The 21,468-nt window shown below is 41.2% G+C and overlaps 1 protein-coding gene across 1 annotated transcript in view; it reads right to left on the minus strand.

Annotated features, from left to right (window-relative positions):
- The window catches only part of SLC25A13 (solute carrier family 25 (aspartate/glutamate carrier), member 13), a gene marked incomplete at its 5' end in the record, with an annotated part of 50,564 nt that overhangs the window by 3,229 nt on the left and 25,867 nt on the right, over positions 1-21,468 (minus strand). Inside the window, 2 exons of the mRNA XM_010160396.1 lie at positions 2,962-3,100; positions 14,885-15,025. Of these exons, the coding sequence (XP_010158698.1) occupies positions 2,962-3,100; positions 14,885-15,025 (280 nt within the window). The remainder of the gene's footprint in view (positions 1-2,961; positions 3,101-14,884; positions 15,026-21,468) is intronic.

Here is a 21,468-nt window from a genome sequence, read left to right on the forward strand (position 1 = left end):
CAGAAGACACTGTCTCTTAGGGTTTTATTACTTTTCCACTCTGCATCTGTTCCAAACCAACCTGGTCAGATGGAGATGCATAAGTCTCCGCTGCTTTTTTTTTTTTTTAGGCTTAATAATTCTGTTACAACTTTTGTCCAAACCAGCATGGTCTGGCTTCCAGCACCCGAGCACCCTTCCTGCAGACTGCTCGGAGAGATGTGAGCGCACGTGTGTCACCCAAGTGAGAATGACGCCTCCTCTCCCGCACCCCCAAAATAACGCACAAGCTGAACTCGCGCAGTGGTCAGCCTGGCAGGCCAGCGCTAGAACCCCGTAAGGGTTTCTGAACTCCAGAAACGTTGAAATTCCTCTTTGCTTAGCCCTACCCACACCAGGATATTGGTTGAGCCTTCAATTTAAAGCCGGACTTCTGTCCTTCAAAAGCCAACCAGTGTTTTCAAGGAAAACCAAAGGACATACTTAGAAACAATTCTGCTTACTCCACGTTGACTGCCATGTCCTTATTCCTCATTCCTTATTACTGAGGATATTTGGCACTTAAAAGATGGTTTTAATTCTGGTTTTAGGAGCTGTGTGCACAGGACAAAAGACTACAGAGAGAAATTTACAGGTCGCTGCCGTGAGGAGCTTACTATCGAAATGAGACAATGAGGCAGCTCACTGTGGGAGCTGCCAATAAAAAAGAGGAGTGAGGGTAGGAGAAGGAAGTTCCTGGAGGCAATAAGCAGATGGAGCAAATTAAGCAGAGATCCCATAGCTGATACTAGAACCATCTCAGAAAATGCTGTGGCACAACAGGTTGAGACACTGAACAGTGAGAACCAGGGGCACATCAAGCTCGATGACAGGTGTGTCGCATGTGTCCCTAACAGCAACGAAGAGGAAGAAAACACAGCCAGCACAAGCAACACCCACTGGCCAAGGGGGCAGGTGCCCCGCACCGCAGAGCTGGGAAAAGGAGGACTCTCCCGCACCCAGACGGAGCTCAGGCACACGTCCCAAGTCCAGCGAGCAGGTGAGATCCCCGGCCAGAGCAGAGACATCAGCCCGGAGACCAGCGTTTCAGAGGCGGTGGGGTTTTTGTTTTGTCTTCCCCTCGACTTTATCGTGGCAAAGCAGCGGGCACATACGTTCCCACCGCGCTTGGCTTGCACCCATCGAAAGAAATTCCATGTTGTTGTAAACAGCACTACGAGTGTTCAATCTTTAACACTGTAATTTGCTCATGAGAGTTATCCTGGGATGGGATTCACAGGAAGCCCTGGATAAAATTCACATTATAGCTAGTTTGGTAAGCCGTATCACCAACAATAAAGACTGCTTCTGTGCCTGCACTTCAAAGGGACGGTTATCTCAGTCTGCAATCACCTGACAATGGCTAGGAAGAGAAAAATAGGAAAATCTAAGAAATGACTTGGCTTAAAAATGTCAGCTTATGTTTCAAGGCCGTAAATATGATCTAAAGTTCAAAAATTGTTTTGTTCCATTAAAATGGGTGAGAAATAAGCTGGCTGTAAGCTCCTGTTGGGGGGCTCGGAGGCTGGCTCTGGTTTGGGGTGGGGGAGGGGAGAGGACAAGGATTTTTTAAGCACCAGTCATTTGAACACAGCTGGTTTTCCTAGTGCTAGGTGGATTCCTCTGGACTACAAGCTCCTGACTACAAAGCAAATCCAAAGAGCTGAAGCTATATGCTTCAAACAAGACAGACTAACTGATCTGCACCATCAGGCTTTGGCTGATCCGAAGCCCAGCCAAGGTCCCTGTCTCTTCAAAAGACACAGCCCCATGTATAATTCTGACCAAGAACAGATTCCCCAGGGAGAAGAAAGCATCAAATCAAATGGGAAAACCTAGATAAACCACCAACGACCTATCTCTATGGGATTCATACCACTCCATCCCTTTTCTCACCCAGCAGCCTGTCAGGGGCCACGCTGGAGGAAGAACCTCACCGCAGCCCCCAGTGAACATGATGAAGTACCAGCTGACAGGAGCCCTCCTGCTTGCTACACACCCCCTCAAAGGTCCTGTTGCACAGATTTTCAAGCCCATGTGTTTCCTGAAGGAAAAACCTTGGACGCAGCGGGCGCAGGAATCTTACACTGCCCTCTCCGGAAGGCAGCTACCGGATGGTCGTCCCCTTGGGGTGTAGACACTGGATGCCATGCCAGGGACCAGCTAGGCAGCAGACACAAAGGCAAGCTCAGGCTGCAAAGCGTGTCTCCGTCTTTTCCTTTAGGCTCTGGAGCAGTCAAGTTAAATGCATCTGTGACAACTTAAGCATGATTTGGCTCTGCTAGCTGCTACGTAGCAGACTAAAAGAAGTGAGTGCTCAAGATCACACTCAGCATCTCTGTCATATATGGATACGTTACAGATCAGCCACCTACGGCACAACAGAAATGTTGTCAAGCTTTTCTGGTTTGTTTAATATTTAAAAAAAAAAGATAATATCCCCACAAAGCCAGGTTACTGAATGGGATACTGTGGGTAGCAAGCAATTGTTAGTCACAGGCTACGTTGCTGGGTTTGGAGAGCTGTACTATCAGCACGGCGTTTGGACTCCACAGACCAAACTTCAAGATTACTTTGATCATAAAGTATTTCACAAATGCTGTGATTTTCTTTATAAACCATTTCAACAAAACTTTATCCGTCAGCCAGCCACAAACAAAAATGAGACAGTAACTTCACAAAGGAAGATGATATATAATGACAAAACATAAGCACTTAAATTCTTCCCTTTGTTTTTCCTCCTGAACATTGTGATTGCATCAGGAACTAACAGTATCTCCATGTTTAACCTCAACCCACTCTACAGCACGGTAGCTTGTTCTCATTTGGGCATAAGGTAGGAAAATGCATGTAGTTCTTCTGATCTTTCCCCAAGTTCCACTGACATAACTGTTGTGCTGCAGGTGCAACAGTGGCCTGCAAAAAAGAAACGCAGGCACTTACCAGCTATTGATCCAGCCAGGAGCAGATTTCCAGGGCTAACCCTCCCGTCTTCATTTGCAAATGAAGCTTTCAAATGAGCGTAACAGGGGAAGTAAATGGCAGAGAAGGGGATGTCACGCAGAAAACATGCCTTAGCGCCCTGAGTGGAAAAAGACAAGTTTCCAGAATGAGCAACTTTAACATAATGAACACCAGAAAACAGCAACATCTTATTTTTAGCTTTATGGCAAAGGGCTTAGAGAAAAAGCAATTCCTTCTCTCAAACTCTTGAGATATCTATGTGTTTCATCCTGCCGAGGAGTGTCTGTGCATTGTTCCTTGGTTCAGTAATTTCTGTCATTGTATTTATCTTGTCTCCTTGTTCTCCCTCACTCCCTAGCACTGTAGTTATTTGCTGGTAATAGAGAAAATGTCGTGTGTCAGAGTAAACTCTGAAAACACCTTTGCAGAATTTTAAAGAGCAGACGTTGTAGCCATGCACCTGTAGCGGGAATTTAGGATGTGCCTGAAGAAGACTGAACCACAGGACAGGTCTGTCCCCTCTCATTCCCACTACAATAAATACTTCCATCTATGCAGACACTGCAATTGATGATGCAACATAAATTGAGGGAGAGAAAGAAAGAGAGTAGGGCCATAACACTAACTCTCGCAGAACACTAACAGGATGATTTACTGGTGATTTTGAAGTCCACGTGATCTGGGATAGAGTTTGTTAAATTAAGTTACAGCTCTTACTGATAAATTTGCCTCGATACCAATTTTGTAAGTGGTACAAACAGCTCACGTAGTTACCAGCAATACAGCTCGCTTAAAACCTCAGAGGGTGGCAAACAGGCAGGGAAAGTTTTGGAGTAGCTGCAAACAATCACCTGTTTTTCAAGGCGGGGGAAAGCAAAAAAGTGACTAAGGGAGGCAACCAGAATGAAACACCAAATAGCATTCGTGTTCCAACAGCAAAAGGGACTTGCAATCCACCTTTGCTCAAAATGGAGATCCAGAGGACACCAGAGCCTGAACACACCAGGACTGAGACCGGCAGGAAGGCACAAACAGGAATTGGCTTTGGAAAATTGGTAAAATCTCCCGAGCTTGAGAAAGAAATGGTTTGTGGATGAGCCTAAGCCTATTCTCTTTGAAGCGAGGGTGGAGTTGTGGTGAAACTGCTTGAGGTTCATCCACAACCCCTCCTGGGGTGCCCTTGTTACTGTGCTTCTCTTGTGTGCAGGTCTACCAGGCCATGGCTCACCGCCAGACATCTCACAGGGGACATTCTAATAGCCACAGAATTCAATTAAATCTAATGAAAAGCCTGGACATATCTGCAAGCGTAGCTTGTACCGTAACAGCAGTTAAAATATAGTGCTTATCCGAGTTGGATGCTGCGTATCAAGCAAAGACGCGCTAGCTGCAAGGTGTCAGAAAAACTGCAGTCATCTTTCAGCAAGGCAAGGCAGGGGCGAGCGAGCAGGATGCGTGACGGGAAAACCTGGTCCTGCGAGCTGGTTCCCAGGAGATGCTAATACGTTCAGTCTGCAGGGAGAGAATGCCCCTGAGAAAATACAGATTTATCTAAAAACAGCCATTAGGTCTTCTAGTCAGACTTTCTGCGTGTCACAGACTCGGCTGTCGAGCCCGGTGAGCACAACACGCTCTGCTCCAACCCCCCTGCTTTCCACCATGTTTTCTCAGCTTCCCTCTTGGCATTTTCAGGCTGAGAACTGACTGTTTTCCCCCAACAGTCGGTTCAGAGGTTAAGGACTCCCGCTGTTAAGACCCTTTGCCTTGCTGCTCAGCTAGATTAATCTGATTTACACTGCCTGTCGCTGGTTCTCCTGATGCCTTTCTAGATAAACTAATGCCAAGGCCACAGAGGAACTCGGAGCGCTGCCACTGCTGCCGCTCCACTGTTTGCCCGAGCTGAATGGGGTCATCAGCCATGGACAAAGCGATGCCGGGCTGGATTCTCCTCTCGAAATTACCTGTGAAGTACATATACTTTCCCTTGAGGACACAGAGAAGGTGAATCTTGCGTATTCACCAGAGACACAGGAGTTCTGACCTCTCGTGGGTACCAGAAGTCCGTTTTACACTTTACCTTTAATCTTCACATAAAAAGAAAAGACTAGGGTTTTACCAAGTTCTGTATGAAAAAAACAACCTTTTAATGATCAAATGTCTGCACTGTATTTACCTCACAGAAGAATTATGAAACTCGTTAATGAAACGTTCATAGACCAACACGGTTTCTTCAAAGATTTCTTTTTAGAGCATGCTTTTCCTCAGAGCAAATCTCCTCCCTGCCTTTGCCCTCAGGGCACATTACTTTTATTTTCTTTGCAATGTTGTCATTAAACGTCGTGCACATTCTTCCCTCCACATTTCTTTCATATTCTGAAATATCTTGACATAGTTAAAATAACTTCGGGAAATCAATAAACTCCAAATGCGAGCAACTCTTAACCCGAGCTGCTAATATTCCTCTCCCTTCATTAAAAAGCTCTTTTGCACGGGGCAGAAACAGCCTATCGTTAATATCGCTAATAATATACGTTCAGGTAGGCAGAGAGGGAGGGATGTCCATCAACTTAGTTGGCTCAGTGTAAACAAAACCTGGATCAAAACTTGGATCCACTTTAATAATAACTCAGCTTGGCTCCGGTCCAGCATCGCAACAGTCTAAAGTTTCCCCCCATCGTTCCGTTTAAAGTCTGGGAAAGCATGTTTCAAAGCAGGCCTCATTTAACTTCAAGTTAATCATCCGCAACCAGCCCAGGCCAATTAGGAAGGCTTAGGGGAGATTGGCCACAGTATCTTGCAAAGCAAAAGAAACATTTATTTTACTTCTCGCACCTTTTTGATGTGGACAACGTGCTGAAAGCCAAAGGGAGTTTTAATCAATCCCCAGAAAGCTGTAAGGATCATCCGCCCGAGTTTATTCTGGCAGCCAAGGTGCAGACCTGCCAGGCATGAAATTGTTGGGAGATCCTACACACCGCGACATGCGCCAGTTGGTTCCCATCTTCAATCTCTTTAATAACCTTAAAGCTCTTAATCTCGGATAGTATCTCACTGAATAAACCAACGGAGGGCAAAAAAAAAAAAACACCCCGATTGTCAAAGATTCGGATAAATAAGACCAAACCAGTGCTGGGGCAGGTTCTTTAGCATGCTAATTCCTGCTTATACCAGCTCTACCTGCAAATAAGGCTCTAAACAAACTATTTCTACTACAAGGGAAGGGTAATTATACTGACAAAGGCACCTCTGTGTCGGGTTGGGCAGAAGGAGCCGGCAGGTCTGGGAGACGCAGGCTTAACCGAGTCTCCTGCAGTGAATGCACATTGTCTAGTGCAGGGGGAAAAATGCCAGACTGGGGGGACCTCGCAGCATTCAAGACAACAGTGGTGCACCTTGTCTGCGAGGGTTATTTAATGCTTCTGGCACCTGCACTTACAGCCACCCCCTCTTTTTCTCCTTTACAGGTTTAGAATTTATTTGGCATGTATAATTGTTATTTTGATCCTATAGCTACAAACAATAGGCAGCATGTCATTTCTTGATCATTTTGCATTCTTCTTGTTTTTTATTACAGACTTAACCCTTTGGAACCAGAGCCCTAACAGCACCTAACAGGTTTTGTAACAGGCAGTCAAATATTACTGGCATTTGCTTTCAAGGGCTGTAATTTTTTTCTACTGCAAAACGCCATTGCCTTAAAAGCTGCTGTAGGTTTTTAGTCACATATATTTATACCAACCAGAACACGAATGAAACTCATTTAGCACATCAAGTTAGAGGAATAAAATGCTGATTTCAAATGCTGTGCCAGCAATTCAGATTCAGTTTGCAAACAAAAATTATAGCACTTCTTAGCTGGAAGGGCTTTCTTTGGTTATGTGCAAAGACAATTTCTGAAGAGCGGGTTCTCACATATGAGAACACGCTCACAAACAAGCATGGTGCATGCAATTATTGTAACAAAACTTTTACTACTCTGTTTCATATGTTTATCATCCTGCTGTAAACCCACAACTTCAAGAGGTGAAATACCTCAGCTGTTATCAAACTGACCAGCTGGGACCTTGGTCACATCCTGTCACCTGAGATTACACTTTCCAGGTCAACACACCAGCAGCTCCTTTATGAAGTTGTCAACAAAAAAAAAATTGAAGAGACTTTAGGAAGCTTCCCTGACTCTGCTTGGAAATGCAAACAGTGGTGGCGACATAAGCCAAAGCACTGCTCTGAGCTAAATACCTTCTAGTAATTGTAATCATAAACATTACTACAACCAACGTTTCCTTTCCTCCCAGAATCATTTACTACCGTATTATTTACCGTCTCCTTGGGATCACAGACTTTTTTGTGCAAAATTATGGAGTGGCACTGTCTGTTATGCTGTAAAGCATTATTCAGAATGATTATTTATAAAAAGAGTAACATTTTATTAAACACTTTATGGAAGTTGTTATGTGGATATGAATCTGTGATGTAAAAAATAAGTAGGTGGTACTTATAATGTGTATTTACATGAGCACTTTAGAGATGCCTTTTGAAACCAATAGAATATAAATTCAACTGACTTCAACGGGACTTTATGCATATTACTGTGTGAGACAGGCAGAAGACAGTAAGTTAGCTGATCTTGGACGGTTACTTCAGTATCCTACTGTGACCAGAAATTAAATAAAAGCTATTAAAAATACTGAAAACCAGAAATGTCTCCTTTCCCATTTCTTCCAACAGAAATGACGCTTTGCATTAGGTTAACTGGTATTTCCCCTGACTGAGATATGTTGTCTCTCTATTTTTAAGAATAGCTGTCAGCTACAGAACATCTGTAGCTAAATTCACTAGTCGTAAGCCTCCATGCCCCAGTGCATTCACAGCAACGATTACTGGCAAAAAGAAGACAAACAGAGGAAACAAATTCCTTCTGCAAAAGTGCTGTTATGTGCCTCCCCAAAGCAGCAGCTGGGTTTTGAGATGTACAATGCTTTAAAATACTTATTTACACAAGCAGTTCAGAATTTCAGACAAAGGCAGAAAAAAAAAATATTTGCTTTCTAGCTTTTAAGAACTACAGGGGTTCAACCCAGCAGTTAGCCTAACGAGCTGTATGTGTCAAATCTTTTTACTGCTGGAATTAACATGCATTTTATTTCTAAGCTGCATATCATTACAGAATGGCTAGTATCTGAACAGCCAGTGAAGCCGCAGTGAGTCTGGGAGGAAGTTTTGACTTTAAACTGTTGTACTTTCGATGAACAGTTAGTTGAAGTGAAAAAAAAGTCTGTTTTTCCAGATCTACTGGACTTTAATTCATTGGTGGGGAAGGAAGAGAAGGAGAGGAGATCTAAATCATCTACCTGGATCTCTATGCACCATAACAGCAATTTTCCCCCAAATAAAAACTTTTAAAGTTACAAAAGTACATCAAGATATTCAAGGCCAACTGATATTCAACTGATATTCAAGGCCAGTCTCCTCCAAGCACTAGGATGGTCCATCCCACCCTGCCCAAGGTTGAGCAGCCTTGTCGGAAGGCCAGCATGCATGAACAGGGAACTCGTGATTGAGCTCAAAATGCAGAAAGTAAAAAAGGAAGCAGAGGTGGTTATGAGCTACCCAAGAGAAATTCAGAATCACTGCTTGGGCATGGAGTAATTGAATCAGAAAAGTCAAGGGTCAGCTAGAAACGGATCTAGTCAGGGATGTGAAAAGGGAGTAGTAAAAGGGCTTCTTGCACATCAGCAGACAGGAAAAGGACAACTAAATAAATTCTGAGGCTGCTGCTCAGTGGGGGGAGGAAACCTACTGACAAAGCACATGGAAAAGGCAGAGAAATTACTTTTGCCTTGCTTTTTACTCGTAAAATCTGCCCTCAGGCCTCTCAGCTCCATGAGCTTACCAGAAAGGTCTGCAGGAGCACATTACCTACAGACAGGGCACTTAGGCCACCTGCATGTACACAACCCGAGACCAGAGGCTGCTGCTCAGTGGGGGGAGGAAACCTACTGACAAAGCACATGGAAAAGGCAGAGAAATTACTTTTGCCTTGCTTTTTACTCGTAAAATCTGCCCTCAGGCCTCTCAGCTCCATGAGCTTACCAGAAAGGTCTGCAGGAGCACATTACCTACAGACAGGGCACTTAGGCCACCTGCATGTACACAACCCGAGACCAGATGGGGATCCTCCAGTGGCAGCAAGATAGTTGGCTGATGGTGTCGCAAGGCTGTTGTTACCTTCAAAAGGTCAAGTCTGTCAAGGGGGTTCTGATGACTGGAGAAAGACAAACATCACAACCATCTTCAAGAACAGCAAGAAGAAAGACCTGGGAAACCACAAGCTCTTTGGGCACACCTCTGTTGCTGGGAGGTTTATGGAGCACATGTGCCTGGAAGACATTTCCAAGCGTATGAAGGGGAAGAGAGAGATCGGGAACAACCAATACGGATTTACCAAATCAGGTCTGACCACCCTGTTTGCCAGAGCTGTGGATGAGGGGACAGCAAAGGATGTTGTACACCTTGATTGTGAGCAAGGCTTTTGAGTTGGTCTGCCATAGTATCTTCATAGCTAAATCAGTGGAACATGAGCTGCACTCTCAGCAGATTAGTGGATGATACCAAATTGGGGGGAGTAGCTAGTGTGCTATAGGGTAAGGCTGCTATTCAGAGAGACCTTCACAGGATGGAAAAATAGGCTGACAAGGACATCATCAAGTTCAAATCAGCAAATGCAAAGTCCTGCATCTGCACTGAAGTAGCCCTGTGCAGCAGTACAGGCAGAGGTTGAGTGGCCAGAAAGCAGCTTCAGAGAAAAAGTCTGGAGGGTACTGGTGGCCAAGTTGAATATGGGTCAGCAATGCCTCTTTGCAATGAAGACAGACAGCCATACCCTAGGCTGTAGTAGCAAGGGTGCAAGGGAAGTGATTATTCCCCTCCATGCAACACAGCTGATACCACATCTGGAGTCCTCTGTCCAGTTCTGGTCTCTCCAGTACAAGACTGGCGTAGTCTGGTGCAGGGCCATCGAGCCAGTTGGGTAGTTCATGGTATATGAGGAGAGGCCAAGGGAACTCAGCGTCCTCAACTCTGAGAAGGCAGGCTAGGCAGTGCCCTTATTGCTCTATCTACTTAAAGGGAGAGTGCAGGGAAGACAACTCTTCTTGGAGGTGCACAGGGAAGGATTAGAGGCAATGGAACATGGCCAATTCCAATTAGGCATTAGAAAAAAACGTGAGGGTTTTTTTGTTTTGTTTGTTTGTTTTAACCATGAAGGTGGTCAAATATTGAGTCAGGTTGCCCAGATGACTTCCAGACTGGCTTGATCAACACAAATTGTTCTGGTTGTATCATCAGGTCTGCAAGTGAAGTGGAGCACAGAGCAGAGGTTTCAGCAGAGTACTACTCTGAACTGTTTGTGTCACTAGCACCACATTAACATGCCAATGAATGACCCAAAAGAATATTAATCTCACTAGTATAGAGGAGCATCAAAACTATGCAACCCAGTTTCTCAGTGATCCTCAAATGACTATTCTTTTAGATTAGAATGCTGGGATAATTATGATCGTAATCAATAAAAGATTCACTCAGCTGGATGGGAAAGAGCTTACAAAGCATTTCCTTTGTTAATTTGTTGACATAAAACAAGATTTATTTGTCTGTGCCTTGGTTTTCTCTGTTAATGCAAGATGGGAATGCTGAAATCGCCTATATCAAGGGTGTGGGGGCATTTTATTTTAAAATCCACAGAAAGTGCTTCATAGGTAGAAATTGATGCAAAACGTGAGAATTCAAACACCAAGCAGCAGATCTTGTTAAGACATGCAGGAATTTGCGTCATGAAGCTAAGACTGACATACATAATTCTTCACATCTTCTGGCTGCAGTTATAATTAATGAAAGTACATTCTTACTCGCTGACTACTATATGGGACTCTTACAGCTTTTCACCTGAATTTCAGCATAAAAGGTTCACAGGAACTAAGCAGAGCATGCATCTGTGGTGGTAAGAACAGCTTTCACGATCATTTATTTCTGACCTGGGAAAAGAGAATTTTTACTGCAGTCCTTGCAACGCAGTGAACGCAACAGCACCAGAGCAGAGCAAGAAAAACAGAAAAGCCTGCATGCAGCAGACTGGATGACCTGTCCTGATTTAAGAGGTTTGTAATGCATCAACACAGGAGTAAACTCACGTTGAGGAGCAATGGAAACACTTCAGCTCTACTATGAGCTTGCAGACTGGGGTAATGTTCTCATTCATCACAAAGAAAACAACTGCTCAAAAATATCCGTGCTCCTATTTTGAAAAATTATCATTATGGTAATGGTATTAGTTTCAAGTTAACGTCATGTCTTCTGGGCCCCATCTTCCTGTTAAATACATGATATCCCTCCACTTATTCTATCTCTATAACAAGCCTATTTTCTCCAATACTGGCAGTACAGACAAATCACTGATCTTTGCTCTCCATTAATTTCACCAGCCAGTCGTTGAGGGAACGCCTTTTCTTCCCATCTCAGAGCAAGACCTTTGAGGAAACTCTGAAAGCACCAGAGAATCCTGTCCCTCTGTACAGCTTCTTGTGCTATCCCGTCCTACTTGGCCTCATTTAGACAGTGGCCACCTTCACCTTTTCCAAGGACACTACAGGTACAATGATATCCATTAAACCAGACACCAGAAGTAAATTATTTGGGAGGTCAGTGGTGGAAACTGCTGCAGAAAACTGCAGTCCTAGAGCAGTTTTACAAGAATTTCTAACAAGTCAAGTGGAAAAGAAAGAACATTATGGTCTTGAGCAAAACTGATGGAGTAGTTTGTTTTTCTTGGTTTTGCTTTCTTTTGGCCATAACAGAAAATAACTGCAGGCCTTACCAATTTAAAAAAATAAAAATAAAAAAAGGAAACCAAAAGATCCTGTTACCAACTCTGAAATGAAATATGTTTAAATTTTGAACTGTTAACTTATAGAGAAAACTTGGGAGGGGGGAAGACATCCATTTATTTAAAATGAAAATTCCTGATACGAAAATTCTAGAATTTTGCTTTCAACACTTGCAAAAGACAATTACATGGCACAAATGTTTAAACAGCTGGAAAACTTACATGAAGGCCCATTAAGCCTATAAACAAACTCCAAATTCATAAATAAAACTGTTTTCTAAAATAAGTATCTATTCTTGTTCTTCTGAAGCAATATGTATGGAGCTTTACTTAGATGTAATAAAATAAGTACATTCAGGGCTTGAGATACAAGCCTTGTGTCTTGAGACACAAAAGACAAAGCTAAAAAAACAGACTTAAGATGCAAATGGAAGAGTTGTACATGTTAGCGTGAACAGCATGAAAAGTACTGAGACAGACAAAATCCTCATTCTCGTTTTACAGTTTTAAATCACATTTGAGTCGTTAAGAATACAAGCATTTCAAATGTACCAAGATATTTCAGTTTTCATTAGTAGAGTATCTATTATTATTTGATGTTCATCTGGTCATTATACCCACTAAATTAAGTTACTAGAAATACCACCAGAGAAGGTAGCACCTCCCAAACCTAGCCTCATCTGAAATTCATTTTAGACTACCGGTGTCTCTGGGTAGCATTTACTGGGGCTGGTGACTGATGCAATGAGTTGTTAATCCCTGCCTGGCCTCACCAGCACTGCCAGTTTCAGCACAAGCACTCAGGGGAGGACTGCTTTTGCCTCTAACACTGCTGTTCCACAGGCACCTCAAGCAGTATAAAACTCCTCTGATACACACTGATGGGTTCCTCAGGCCACGAAACCATTCCTCTCCTTGCCTGGATACAACCGTCCTGAGGAGCTGCAGAGCGAGCTGGTCTGGGTTCAAAATAAATTAAGCCGTAAGGAGGAAAATGATTTAGTTTTGAGGAGTTTCCTGTTCCAGACGGGGCTGCACCAACACTCTTGGTGACGGAGCAAACAGCACTGCCATTTTTTTTGGGCACAGTGCCAAAGTGTTTGGGGGACAACAGCACAAACCCGCCCAGAGAGAGAGGCAGCCGTGACTAAGGGTGCACTTGGACACGAGCCTTCTGACACGGCCTGTGCTCTGCTGGGTGCATGACCGATTGCCACGTTAAATTCTCTAGTGGTATCAAATCAGCCAAGTTTTGTAGGCAATGAATCCAGGCTGGACATACGAAAAGACATGAACACAAGGAGCGTGGTGGTGACAGAGACAACAGAAGAGTAAAACCAAAACAAAGCCCTTCTGTGGCTATTTTTGTGGAGGTATATGGACTTAATGAAAAACCAACAAAACTGCGTAGCGTGTGATTAAATAACACTCTGTTTCAATGCAAGACAGTGCTGTAACCAGTTCCCGTTCAGGCGTATTCCTTACAAATATTCACCAAGTATCTACTCTAGAAAACAGAAATAATTTATAATACAACCCAAGATATTAATGACATTTAGAAACAGAAAAATGTAGCAAATTCTGCTCAGCCACAAAGAGCAGGTATTCAGGGAAAAAAAATATCTAAAAAACGCCAACTTTAGTAAACGACTTCATGGTTCTTTCTCATTCTATGTTTTATTTTTACTAGTCCAAGTAAAAGTCAGTAGCTGCCCTACATTCCTGCACAGCCTCAGGGCTGCAGACTGCTGACCATAGCCACGTTTTCAGCTGTAAATGTTGACCCGATCAACACCATAATGCCATTTACTAGGAGTTTTCACAATAGCATCAGGTTCAGTAAAACACCTAAAAAATTAGCAAGTCAATTTAAAGGGAAAAACAACTCCCCATTAAATCCTATTCAGACCTGCACCTTCTCTCCAGGCCAAAACATACATACATCTACTGGTGGGCAAGCTTCCTCTTTGTAATGTTAAGAGAACAATTAAAAATGACTGCTGGATGCTTAAAAATGGAGAGGGAATTTAAATATTGTGGAGGAGGAGGGGGATGGGGATCATTTGATGTTTTTTGAAGCATCTTAAACTTAGAGTTGCACTGCTGTGAATAAGAAACAGAGTACTGCCTGCTGCACTAGAAATACTGGGACAAACAGGCAGACTGAAAGCTTTTTCCTGAGAAGCAGGCTGCAGAATCTGACAAAACACCACACGGTGCTCTGCAGTATATGGTATTCATTACAGGATTTGTTTCAATACTGAGTGTAATGGCTATCTCAAAGTACTCCAAGACCTTTCATACTACCCTATATCTAGTCTCTTCTATGTAAAAGTAGAAGGCAGTATGTTAATCCTTTAAATTATTTGCAGCATACATGCAATTAGAGTCAACAGAAGAAGCTTCTAATCCTGCTGCAGTCTAACATTAAACCTAACTTTATTTCTACATATTTACATATCTCTGTGAGGACAGCAGTGCAGAAAGCAGAATTGCAGAGTTTGAAGTATATGCTCATACAGGCAGCTTTTCCTGATATTATCTGTGGCAATGTTCTAAGCTAGCAAGGGGAAGCTTGCTTTAGTATTTTATTATTCTACTGCAATTAATTCCCATCAACAGATTAACAATGACATCTGGGAAAGCTGCTGAATCAAACACAGAAGTGCAAAAGGACAGCTTCAAAACTGTAAGCTCTGTATTATCAAGCAAATGAAAATATTTTTACACCAGGCAGAACATCAGGAATCACAAACTAATCCTCAAGGAACAGTACTTACACCTGCTGAAGCGAGAGAAGAAATCTTAGCAAGATCCACAAAAACAACATGCTCAAAAACACGAGAGGGTTTCTTCCCTTAGTTAGAAATGAAAAACGTAAATAATCACATAATAAGGATTTTTTTTTTAAAGTACAATTACATCCATATATGAAACTCTCCGAGAACAATGAAATGATGCTTTGATTTGAAATATTCATTATTAGCTTTTAATGCATGTATATGTTAAAAAAATGCATACCTTATACAGACCAAAGAAGCCTAAGTCCCGTAATACAGTGAGGGCACTAACTCGTGGACCAGTAGTAATTTCTCCAGCCACCTGTAATCGAATCTTGACAATTTCCAGTGGGTTGGTAAAGATCACTTGAGAACCTCCAGCCTGAAATGAAAAGTGGAAGGCAGTACATTAACCCGTTACATCATTTGCAATGTACATCCCGTTACACCCAAGAGAAGGCATTTCTAACCCTGCTGCAGTCAGTTAAGCTATTATCAGACAAGAGTTTTAGTATTAGTTAATAAACTGCAGCTCACAAGGTAAGAAACCTACCGCCCACCCCCCCAGACGAGTCGTCAAGGAGAACAGAGAGGAAGCAGGTCAGCCACTGCAGGACATCAGACAGACACTAGCTCATTTCTTGCTGCAAGAATACATCCACCAACACCAATTTATGCAATACTGACAAGCCAAAAACACTGTAAAGCAAGTAATGAGTGAAAGGAAGAATTAGTAACTAAGTAAAGTAACTGAGATGTGCATGCCGCTACTTAGAAAGTGAAAACATACTATCGAAGAGTAAAAGTCTGGCAGAAGCTTTTTCAATTTTGGCATGAGTTCATAAAACAAGGAACACATGGATTCCAAAGAGCAGAACTGCAGATATCTTTTGAGTTTTCAAAACCCCACTGAACTACCAGTTTCAGTGTCATTAAATGCCGTTTCATTTAAGAGTCTGAACTCCACATCATTATTTGTGCACCAGGTAAAGAAAGTCTACAGACTGAAGGATTCCATTAATGAGGAACTGCTAAATGTTTTTAACATGTCAGTCTCCATGTGTTGGGAAGGCATCACTCACCTGATTTTGAAAGTTAGTTTTAAAACACAACAGTGGCAAGCATTTTAGACTCCTTGGTAGTTCTAGTAAAGTCCATCTCATTCACTATACATACTGCAGGATGTAAGCCTTCTGCTACTCTGGCACATCCCGAGTCAAAAATTTGAAACAAGAAAAACATAAAGGTAACATGCAGGTTACCTAAGTGTATTTAAAAAATACTCACTCCACCTGGCCCAAATTTTACTGAGTGTCATTCTGTTAATTTCTTAATTACGTGGCCCAACAGCTATGCCCTTCCCTAGGTTCTGAAATCATGCAAACTACGCAATGGGCAACCCTCACCCTCCCCACAACAAAACATGAAATATTTTTTTCTAGGAGGTAATGACTAAAATGAAATAAGCTGCATTTAAAAGCACTTGCATCTAGCCATGCCTAGTATGTAAACACTATGTGCACATCTTTTTTAAATTAACCAAATGTTAAAAGAATTAATCACAGCTCAGATTAACTATCATTCAAAATAAAAAATACGCAAGGTAATATGGTTTAAATAATGTGCTGGAGAAATGGCAAAAGGCACGAACAACTATTCTTGTCTACCACTTAGACTGAGCATACAGAGTGTGGTTACAAATTAAAGTCTTTACATAACCCCCAAAATATCCCAAATGTTTCCTATTTTGACCAGAAAAAGCATGCTCTTGTGTAACTCAACTGGTTTTGACTTTCAAATTGGCATAATTTAATTTAACTGCTTTTACCAAACCAGAATCCTGGTACATACAAAACTGCTATTCTTGTTGCCATTAGAAATTAGACTGATAAATTATTTGGCATGTATGCTGACTTCAGTTTTGCACTTAAACTGAAACATATTATGTAAGTAAGCATTCAAAACAAAAAATGAGACAGTTTCTTTTACTCGCCTACTCATCTTGCAAAGTCTCAAAATAATAATTAAAAAAAAAATCCCGGAAATGTCTTTATGGTGAATTACAAATTCCTGTGCAATAAACATGTTGGTCTATGTATTACAAATATTAAGCATTCCCAGATGCCATTACACATATTTTCTTCTTAAAACGATAAAATCCCAATTGTAGGTGATAATGTTCGCTTGCAAGTTTGCTATACCACAGCCATCCTTTGAAGCACACTACTTGAAAACTCATACCAACTGATCTCTGTTAGCACAAATGAACTCCTTTCTCTCAGTATGACAGGCTTGCTGTTCACTGTGCCATGACTCCATGGGAAGTGTTCCTTTATTTTTCACTATGGGAAAACCATATTAAAATATAGAAAATGACAACAAAATCAGATCTAATTTATTATTATTATTAACGCACCAAACCACTGAGCAATTTTTAAAATCTATTAAAATGTTTACAAGTGAGTGCCATATTTAAAGAAAGGAAATAGAAACATATATCTGATTTTAGAGGAGAATAAAGGCAAATCACTTCTGAATTCAAACGAACAGGAAGTATTTCAGTGCTAGCACATACAAATGTTTATGTTTGCCTGTGCAACCTGGCTGTGTCGACACTTGCAGCATTAGATGTTTGTGGCTCTGGGTAAATCACACAAGACTTCAGCTGCTTCCGCTTGTTATTTGAAAAATGGGGATGTTGTGATTTACCCACCTCATACAATCAAGCTCACTGCATTCAAATTTTTTAAACACAGACCTGCATGCATCAGGCATTACTAAAAAGACTATCGGTTTTGCTGCCCACAAAGGAGGTCTGAAATAAGACATGGGAGATTTTCAATTAAGTCTTTCCATAAAACTGTCTAGGTACTAGCCCAGAACTCCCTAAAAAAGCTTTGTCGTCCTCTAAATTTGATCCAATGGTAACTGAAAGCGATGAGCCAGCCAATACCTGGCAGAGGGCCTCGGTAGGAGGGTTTCTACCACCTGCCTGCTTCGTGATGGAGGGGAAGGCTGGTTTATCAACTAGTGCAGAGGCAGATCCAGTGGTAATAAGAACAGTTGCTTGGTGGGGAGCTTTGATCACCCTGTTACTTAAGCATTTAGGCTGGTAACAGCAGCTCTTTACTCTCAAAATGAGGGGGAAGCAAACTGGAAATGGCTACTATACTCTCTAATGAAATGATTTTTTGCTTGTCTAGTACTGCTAACTCCTATTGTGTTACTCATCATCACAGAATGCAAGTGTCTCATAAATATTAATGGTATTTCCTCCTGGTGCTCCTGTGAGGAAAGTACAATGACTCCAGTTTTACAGGAAGGGGATTTGAGGTAAAGAGGTCAATTGTATGCCAGTGAGTCCCCCAAACCCAGAAAACTTCTAAGAGTCTCCAGATATCCTGATCTCCAAGTCAGTAGCTTGAATCACAACAGCATGGCTTCAGAGTTTTTACATAGTGAATGCAATGAAAGAAATCTCATCAATCTATTTTTTTTCAGTCAATTCAAGGTACTAGTGTCAACTGTTGGGAAAAAAGCAGACAAAACATCACCAGCACATCATCACACTGCTCATCCAGTTTGGCCACAGTTGGAAGAACTCTGTCTTCTTGTTTACTAACTTTTGCAGCTGAAAGTCTACCTCATTTTTAAACATGCTCCCAAATGTCAGAATTTTAAAACTATTTTTTTGGCCAGAATAAACGCAGTTTGAGCTCAGGTTGCTCAGGATTAATGACTGCTCCGCTAAGTGTCCCAAAAATCAACTTTTTCATTTTGTTAATATAGATAGTTCCAAGTAACACCAATTTTTCTGTACTGAAATTACACACTTGAATACCCTCAACTCCGAATTCCTTATTACCTCTTCCAAACATTTTTTAAAGAAAAAAAAATAATCTGATTGTAAAAGCAAATCCATTACTTTTCAGTTATTGTCATGTGATTTAAATAAAAAGTCCCATTTTGAGTTATTTATAGGAGTAGATACCTAGAGGTACTGCATAGATAATTATCTGTAAGGGCCCACAAAGGGCCCATATTATTCTGAAAGAGTTTAACATTTGACCTAATCACAAGCACTTATGGTCTTGTTTGATGTAAAGCAAGAAAATAAAAAGGAAATACCTCTGTCATCCAAAGCTCCTCATACACATGCTAGAAATCTGCAGGCCTATAAAATGTTAAACGTGCTTTAACACATGGACAGCTAGCTACACATCTACACATATGTGAGTTTTTAAAAACAAGCTGAGTTTTTTTCATTTTTGCAGTTCTTCAACTCTGCACTTGGTATGATATCACCCAACACCTCTCGATGGCAGTATAGTCTTGTACAGTAATACAGTACTGTCTATCACATGCCTCCTTCTACTTTTCTACTTTACTGATCGAAAGGGAGAAGTAAAAATAGTTGAGGTGGGATTTTTTTGGTCCATGGGGAAATAAAACTCACTCGTTAGTGAAAAAAGTAGTTCAATAACAACCGCTTAACAACACTCCAGTTTAAGAAGTCAGAATGTTTTCTACTTCTTCATGTGTTCAAATCACCTTGTAATAAACTTCACTGGAAAATAAACAGATTTTCACCCCCCTCATTAGACTAAGACAAGAAATTTCTGTTCTTTTTAATGTAACTGCATTTTGTGCCCTTATGAGATGAGATAAGAGAGGAGCACACCAGACCCAACTCTCCTAGGGCATTCACATCTCCATTTGAAAGCTTCCGTGTAAGTTCTGAAAACAGCTTCCAATTCAGGAAGAAAATTCTGTGTTTTCCACCCCAGAAGAAAGTACTAGATTCTTTTCCTTTTATCCCTACTGCCCATCAACTGTTCTTGTGCCTCTAATAACCTTATTATCTACTTCAAATCATAGCCTTTTTCCTGTTAGGTATGAGAATTTAGGGTCAGCCTAGATCTTTCTTCTGCATCCCATATAACTAGTCACATATCACCTTTTAAGGTTTCATGGATGAAAAAAGGATTACTACCGCTATTAGAGTGTTAATATTTCCCAACAGTATCACCCAGGGATAGCAATTATAGCAATTAATGGCAACCATTAAAATACATAAGCAACATATTATATAATTATCCAAAATCAACCTCTGCAAAAGAAATTGTCTATGAAGTCTTGGTTACTCATTCAATTTACAAAAAGACAAGCAGGTGCAAGTTCCAAAATTTTTAATCAACTGTTTATCACATTCAGCCATACTGAACATTGTACACTGTTCTACCCCCTCATTCCTTGCCAGTTCCAGATGCAGCATGCTTTCCTGCGCATTTGCTAGCAACCATTAATCCTAATTAAAGTCAAAGTTTCTAAAGTAGAGCATTGTACAGACACAAAATATAGATTTTTCCCTGTCTTAAGAAAAAGTCTAAATTAAAAACGCATTCAAGGATGCAAGAATGGAAGAATTACCATCCTCACTGTATAATAAAGAGCAACTAAGTCATAGAACTATTAAATGATTTACCACAAAAAACACATACTAACTCCATGACAGAACATGGCTTAGAATTTACAGAGTGCCGCTGCAGTGCTCTAAAAGTCTTGATGTTTGAATGGCAAAAGATCCCAAGAGCATGAGATGAATTGTGATTTGCTGCAGAGGTAATTTCACTATGGACTTGCCTGTTACCAGAAGAGCTACCGAGTAACACACATCTGTCCAAAGTGACTGTTTTTCTTACAGATTTCAAAGGTGCCAACCTTAATCATGTGGCACTGTATGTCAAGGGCAATGCATACTGGGTTCTCAAAAGGTTGCTTCTGTGTTACCTCTTTTTCTGATAAAGACAGGATCTTCAAAAATCCAGACAAGCCATCTCATGCTATTTTGTGTCTTCTCCTCTGTGGTCCTATCTATACAGAATACTGATAATGCTCTTTAGCAATGGGAGTTCATATAGTAAATACCTTTTCTTCAGACCGCGACAAGATTTCCTGAGCCCTCAATCATCTGCTTTTCACTACCCCGAGCAGGCTAGCACAGAAACAGCTTTCATGCTGCTCAGGCAGAACTGTGTTTTTCTCCAGCTAATCTTTCTTGTCTTCCGAGGACAGACTCATCTTGGTATGGCTACAGCTTTGCTCTGGGCAGCTCAAACAGCGAACACTGCTAGAATCACAATCTTGTTCATGTCCAAATGTACATAAAATGTAAAGCAAGCTCCTTCAAACGCTCACGTAAAAGAGCTCATAAACAGAACTGCAATTAGCCTGAACAGAAGTACATGCCTGCTACTGCTTCGGATGGATTTCCAAGTTGTGACGATTTCCGTACAATAGTTTATTAATGACCTGGCAAAACAGAAATAAACAGGAGTATGGTTTGCTTATAAGCACTGACCAAGTCTGCAGTGGGAAAAAAACTAAAATTGTGGATTTTATATTTTCCACGTTATAGGTAATTCAGTTCTCAGAAGCCTAGCCAAAAAATCTAAGTGGAGCCTACTTGATTGGCATTATAAAAGCAATTAAGTTAGAGACCTGTCAAAGATGTTAACATTTGCTCTGTCTGCTCTACTTGTCTATTTTGACTAGTTGTGGAATCATTTAATGATTTACAGACCTTTCAAGTCTTAAGGCATGGTAGCTGTATTAAAACTGTGACCCATTATTTCTTGGTCATATCATAAATTACTGTGACATCATAAATATCTTCCTTTTTCTCACAGAAAACTAGATTTTAATTCCTGATTTGAGTTTGAGGCTTTGTTTTTGGTTGGGGTTTTTTTTTAAATTTTTTTATTTTTAACCTACACTGGTAAACACGAAAATATTTTACAGCCTGTAAAAGAAGTAGTAATAGGA

This window comes from Eurypyga helias, unplaced genomic scaffold (genome assembly GCF_000690775.1).
Source record: "Eurypyga helias isolate BGI_N326 unplaced genomic scaffold, ASM69077v1 scaffold30841, whole genome shotgun sequence".
NCBI lineage: Eukaryota > Metazoa > Chordata > Aves > Eurypygiformes > Eurypygidae > Eurypyga > Eurypyga helias.